General features: G+C 61.0%; 2 protein-coding genes across 2 annotated transcripts in view; one reads left to right on the top strand and one right to left on the bottom strand.

Annotated features, from left to right (window-relative positions):
• TRPC4AP (transient receptor potential cation channel, subfamily C, member 4 associated protein) overlaps positions 1-6,000 on the bottom strand; it is a 94,182-nt gene that overhangs the window by 13,922 nt on the left and 74,260 nt on the right. The gene's annotated exons all lie outside the window — the stretch shown is intronic.
• The window catches only part of MYH7B (myosin, heavy chain 7B, cardiac muscle, beta), a 45,220-nt gene that overhangs the window by 36,967 nt on the left and 2,253 nt on the right, over positions 1-6,000 (top strand). The window contains exons 29-33 of the mRNA XM_008571808.1: positions 4,333-4,451; positions 4,543-4,739; positions 4,886-5,235; positions 5,404-5,528; positions 5,645-5,760. Of these exons, the coding sequence (XP_008570030.1) occupies positions 4,333-4,451; positions 4,543-4,739; positions 4,886-5,235; positions 5,404-5,528; positions 5,645-5,760 (907 nt within the window). The remainder of the gene's footprint in view (positions 1-4,332; positions 4,452-4,542; positions 4,740-4,885; positions 5,236-5,403; positions 5,529-5,644; positions 5,761-6,000) is intronic.

Here is a 6,000-nt window from a genome sequence, read left to right as displayed (position 1 = left end):
GGGGGGGGGGGGGGGGGGGGTTGGGGTTCCTCTTGGTAACCTGGTGCCCCTGGCACCACAACTATCCCAAACTGCCCCGAGGAAACACCACAACCAGTCCCACAGCAGGGTGGCCCTGGTGTGCTCTGGGCACCTAGGCCTTACCTGGATCTTCCTTCCTACTCCAGAGGCACCACCAGACGAGGTCTTCCACGTCCCAGCTTCTCCACCCACAGGCCTCAATCTGTCTACATGTCCTAACGCTCTCACCCCCATGTCACCCTGGCTTCCTCCCTTCATCGCTGCCCCTGAAACAGACCCATGCTCCCTTCTCTGGTTAAGGGCCACGGGAACCCAGGTGGCAGGTAACAGGGTCATAATCAGAGGGCAGGGATCATGGGTCCGGGATCTCCCCAGGTTCCCAGAGCAAATTTTCTTTCCTTCAGCACATGCTTTTGAGTGTCAGCTGCATGCCAGCCCTGCATGGGTGCTGGAGATACACTGGTGGGAAGACAGAGATGGTCCTGTGGCCACAAAAGTCATCCGCTAGTGCAGAGGCAGCCGTGTAGCCAGGCAGGGAGGAAGCAAAGAGAACACCTGAGCCCCTCCACAGCCGTGCAGGGCCCTGCACACCCACAGCTGCCCACCTGCCCTCAGAGGGCCTCAGCCCAGCGGGGAGCAGGCAGGGGGCCTCACTCCGGGTTACCCCAGCCTGACTCGTTTCCCTCTTGATGCTCTGTGTGTTCCTCTCCCCAAACCATTGTCTCCCTCCACATCTGAGCCCCTTCGGGGCCAAGAGCAGAACAAGGCAGTCCTTGGTCCTCAGAGCCCAGCCGAGCAAGTGCATCAAGCCCTTGGGTGGACAAATAAAGTTTCTTCTCTGGGACCTGGCCTGGTGTCCCTCAGCTGGTTTGCCTGGCCCTGCCTTGACTTGGCCCCACTTTCTGTGTCCCCTCCAGGAGCAGGACAACCTGGCAGATGCCGAGGAACGCTGCCACTTGCTGATCAAATCCAAGGTGCAGCTTGAGGCGAAGGTGAAGGAGCTGAACGAGCGGCTGGAGGACGAGGAGGAGGCAAGTGCTGACCTGGCTGCCCGCCGGCGCAAGCTGGAGGATGAGTGCACAGAGCTCAAGAAGGACATCGATGACCTGGAGCTGACGCTGGCCAAGGCCGAGAAGGAGAAGCAAGCCACTGAGAACAAGGTGTGGGCCCGGCCAGCTGTGGGGAAGGACCCGAGCCAGGGGGCCGGCTTAGGCGCCAGGTGGCTGCAGGTCACTGCCTCTTGTGGGCCTCAATTTCCTCATCTGTCAAATGGGGTTATCAGGGTGAGTGAGGATTCTGTGTGTAACTGGCCTTTGCTGAGCACACACTACAAGGCCTCGCACACAGTAGGTGCACAGCCAATGCTAGCGACTATCATCCTCCTCCTGGACTGCAAGCCCCTTAGGGCAGGAACCCCACATCCCTGGCTCTGCATCTGCCTGGTTCCTTCATATGCCTTCTACCCTTGAGCCCTCGTGATGGCCCTTGTGGTTCGCGGCCTGGGAAGTACTGACTCCATGAGCCAGAGGGAAGCTTGGTGGGGTGGTAAGCTGCTTGTCCAGGCTCTCAAAGGTGCTCGCTGAGGTAGCCAGGGTCTATCCATCTCTCATTCCGGGCCGGCGCTGTGCTAGTGCCCCGTGAGCTCTGGCTCCCTAACCCCTCAGTACAACTCCAGGACAGTGTCAGTTCTTAGTTATGAGGCAGTGGAGGCTCAGAGTGGAGGGGCTGGCCCAAGTCCCATAGCTGGAAGGGGCAGTTGCTCTGACCTGGCGTGGTGGCTGCTCAGACTGGAGTGTGGGGAGGGAGGTCCCCATGGTGACCCTGCCCCGGCACAGGTGAAGAATCTGACGGAGGAGATGGCCGTGCTGGACGAGTCGGTGGCCCGGCTGACCAAGGAGAAGAAGGCATTGCAGGAGGCCCACCAGCAGGCCCTCGGTGACCTGCAGGCAGAGGAGGACCGCGTGAGTGCGCTGGCCAAGGCCAAGCTCCGGCTGGAGCAGCAGGTGGAAGACGTGAGTCAGGGCCAGCCCAAGGGCCATGTGGCAGGGCGGGGGCACCGGCTGGCATGGGCTGTGGCTGAGCCCTGCCTGTCCTGCCCCGCAGCTGGAGTGCTCCCTGGAGCAGGAGAAGAAGCTGCGCATGGACACGGAACGGGCCAAGCGCAAGCTCGAGGGCGACCTGAAGTTGACACAGGAGTCAGTGGCAGATGCTGCCCAGGACAAGCAGCAGCTGGAGGAGAAGCTCAAGAAGTAGGTGGTGGGGGAGGGCAGCTGACCCGACCTCCCGGCCGGCAGGGCCTTCTGGGCCTGCATGGTGTCCTCATTCCCTTCTGGAGTCTAGTCAGTCCTGCGTTTCTGCAGACGTTAAGTGTCGAGGATTGAGAGATGGGAGTCACTAGGGTACGTGGGGGTGTCCTGCCCTCCCTCGACCAAGGGCCCAGCAGGTCCAGAGCAGCGGGTACACAGGGGTGAGGTCACTTAGGGCCTGGGAGGGGGTGTTTCCTGGGGCCCCTGGCAGGTGGATGGAAGGTGGGGCCTGGCTGGCTCATGCCCACCCTGTGGCTCCCAGGAAGGATTCCGAGCTGAGTCAGCTGAACTTGCGGGTGGAAGATGAGCAGCTCCTGGGGGCCCAGCTGCAGAAGAAGATCAAGGAGCTGCAGGTGCGTGGGGGACCAGGGCAGGTGAAGCTGGGGTCAGAGGTCCACCAAGGTACAGTTTCTGCCCACCCATGCCAGGCTCGGGCGGAGGAGCTGGAAGAGGAACTAGAGGCGGAGCGGGCAGCCCGGGCCCGTGTTGAAAAGCAGCGGGCAGAGGCGGCCCGGGAGCTGGAGGAGCTGAGTGAGCGGCTGGAGGAGGCAGGTGGCGCGTCGGCCGGGCAGCGCGAGGGCTGCCGCAAGCGTGAGGCTGAGCTGGGGCAGCTGCGGCGGGAGCTGGAGGAGGCGGCACTGCGGCATGAGGCCACGGTGGCGGCCCTGCGGCGCAAGCAGGTGGACACTGCTGCTGAGCTGGGGGAGCAGGTGGACAGCCTGCAGCGGGTGCGACAGAAGCTGGAAAAGGAAAAGAGCGAGCTACGCATGGAGGTGGACGATCTGGGAGCCAACGTGGAGACTCTGGCCCGCAGCAAGGTGTCTGCCTCCTTCCCAACCCCTACCTCTGATCCCTGACCCCAGCATCCAGTCCTGAGTCCTCCCTTTGAGCCTATCCATACCCATCCTGACTCTAAACCAATCCTGCCCCCAGCAGTAGGCCCCACCCATTGACTCCTGGCCATTGCATGCCAATACTGACCCCACACCAGCCTTGATCCTGTACCTGATCCTGATCCCTGACCCATTAACCTGACATCCAACCCACATCTCCCCATCTTCCCTGGCCAGTCCTGACCTCAAGTCCTGACTCCTAAATCCTATTCCCTGGCTCCAGATCATCTTTGACCCAGCATCCAATTCCAACGTCAGACCCTTGACATAACATAGTTGTGAACCCCGCCCTTGACTCCTGAACTCTGACCTAATACCTGTCCTGACTCTGTTTCTGTTCTGAACCCCAGCACCCAACCTTTACCCCTGACCTTTGTACCACCTAATCGTGGCAGCTGATCTCTGACCTCTGTCCCCAGCTGACTCCAGATCTAGCATCTTTTATTTTTTTATTTACTTTTTAAAGATGACCGGCAAGGGGATCTTAACCCTTGACTTGGTGTTGTCAGCACCACGCTCTCCCAAGTGAGCTAACCGGCCATCCCTATATAGGGATCCAAATCCATGGCCTTGGTGTTATCAGCACCACACTCTCCCAAGTGAGCCACGGGCCAACCCTCAGATCTAGCATCCTAACCTTCACCTTGACTCAGTGGCCTTGGGACTGGTTACCTCAGAGGGCCTTGGGACCCTCTCACCTTTTGACATCCACTGGTTAAGCCAGGAGCCTAGCAGTAGAATGCCTGGCCCTGAACTTAAGGCTCTCATCACCCTTTGATTCCTGGGCCCATATCTAGCTTTCTAGTTCCTGATCCCAGGTCCCAGTCTCTGCCTGGCAGCCCCAGATCCTGCCCTCTGATGCACAAACTTGTCCCAACCCCTGACCCTGGATCCCAGGCCAGTGCAGAGAAGCTATGCCGGGCCTATGAGGATCAACTAAGTGAGGCCAAGATCAAGGTGGAGGAGCTACAGCGGCAGCTGGCGGACGCAAGCACCCAGCGGGGGCGGCTGCAGACTGAGAGCGGTGAGGCCAGGGGTTCAGTTGGGACATGCCAGGCGGGGCCTGGGTGCTGTCCCTCGCCTGCCTGACCTACCCTCTCCTTTGCCTGCAGGAGAGCTGAGCCGCCTCCTAGAGGAGAAGGAGTCTCTGATCAGTCAGCTGAGCCGTGGGAAGGCTTCAGCCACCCAGAGCCTGGAAGAACTGCGGAGGCAGCTGGAGGAGGAGAGCAAGGTGGGCTGGCATTGGCAACTGTGAAGTAGACAGGTGGGGCACTGGGGCCCCTGGCCTGGACGGATGCTGAGGGTCACTGGTGTCTCCGCAGGCCAAGAATGCGCTGGCCCACGCCGTGCAGGCTTTGCGGCATGACTGTGACCTCCTGCGGGAGCAGCACGAGGAGGAGGCTGAGGCCCAGGCCGAGCTGCAGCGGCTGCTGTCCAAGGCCAATGCGGAGGTGGCCCAGTGGAGGAGCAAGTATGAGGCGGATGCCATCCAGAGGACCGAGGAGCTGGAGGAGGCCAAGTGAGTGTCTTGCTGCCAGAATACCACCATGCTGAGGTTTACGCCTGTGCCTCTGAACCCTGTCTGGGGGTGACAGGAGATGCTGGAGCCAGTCTTCTGCCAGCCTCCTCCCTACACCGTTCCCCCCGTCTGGTCCTATGTCCTAGAAAGAAGCTGGCACTGCGGCTGCAGGAGGCAGAGGAGGGTGTAGAGGCTGCGAATGCCAAATGTTCATCCCTGGAGAAGGCCAAGCTTCGGCTGCAGACGGAGTCAGAGGACGTGTCCCTGGAGCTGGAGCGGGCGACCTCAGCCGCTGCCGCACTGGACAAGAAGCAGCGGCACTTGGAGCGGGCTCTGGAGGAGCGGCGGCGGCAGGAGGAGGAGATGCAGCGGGAGCTGGAGGCAGCACAGAGGGAGTCCCGCAGCCTGGGCACGGAGCTCTTCCGGCTGCGGCACAGCCACGAGGAGGCTCTCGAGGCCTTGGAGACACTCAAGCGGGAGAACAAGAACCTGCAGGGTATGATCCACCATGCGCCAAGGCCAAGGTGCTGCTCTGGGGTTGGGAACATCTTTCAGACACTCAGGGTACCCTGCTAGGGCCACCCTGGAATTAAGGGTGCATGAAATGACCTGGTTGGAGGCCAAGCCATGGGGGTGGCCCCTCAGTGCCCTGTCCACTCTTCAGAGGAGATCAGCGACCTCACAGACCAGGTCAGCCTCAGTGGGAAGAACATCCAGGAACTAGAGAAAGCCAAGAAGACGCTGGAAGGGGAGAAGAGTGAGCTCCAGGCTGCACTGGAAGAGGCTGAGGTCAGGGGCTGGCTGCAGGGGTGGGTGGACGCTGACCCACTGCTCCCCTGGCCTCCCACTTCCCTGAACACATGCCCACAGCCCCCATCCACATACTGCCTACTCCACATGCCCAGGGGGCCCTGGAACTGGAGGAGACCAAGACTCTGCGGATCCAGCTGGAGCTATCCCAGATCAAGGCTGAAGTGGACCGGAAGCTGGCAGAGAAAGATGAGGAGTGCGCTAACCTGAGGTATGTCCATCCCTCCTCCTGGGGCTAGGAGCTTCTCCCGTGCCCGCCTCTTGAGAGCAGGAAAAAGGGAGGGAAGCTGCATGTGCCGCCCCACTGTGTGCACAGGCTGCCTCCCCCACATGACTCTATCGGGTCAAGTGGTCCCATTCTGGAGGTGAGCCTCAGAGAAGCTAAGGGACTTGCCCAAGGTCACACAGTGGGGTAGAGCCAGAGTCCATCCCTGCCTGTCTCTGAGCCTTG

This window comes from Galeopterus variegatus, unplaced genomic scaffold, assembly GCF_000696425.1.
Source record: "Galeopterus variegatus unplaced genomic scaffold, G_variegatus-3.0.2 Scaffold3, whole genome shotgun sequence".
In the NCBI taxonomy this organism is placed as follows: Eukaryota; Metazoa; Chordata; class Mammalia; order Dermoptera; family Cynocephalidae; genus Galeopterus; species Galeopterus variegatus.
The sequence above is the reverse complement of the archived record's forward strand: the minus strand, read 5'-3'. Positions and strand labels throughout refer to the sequence as shown.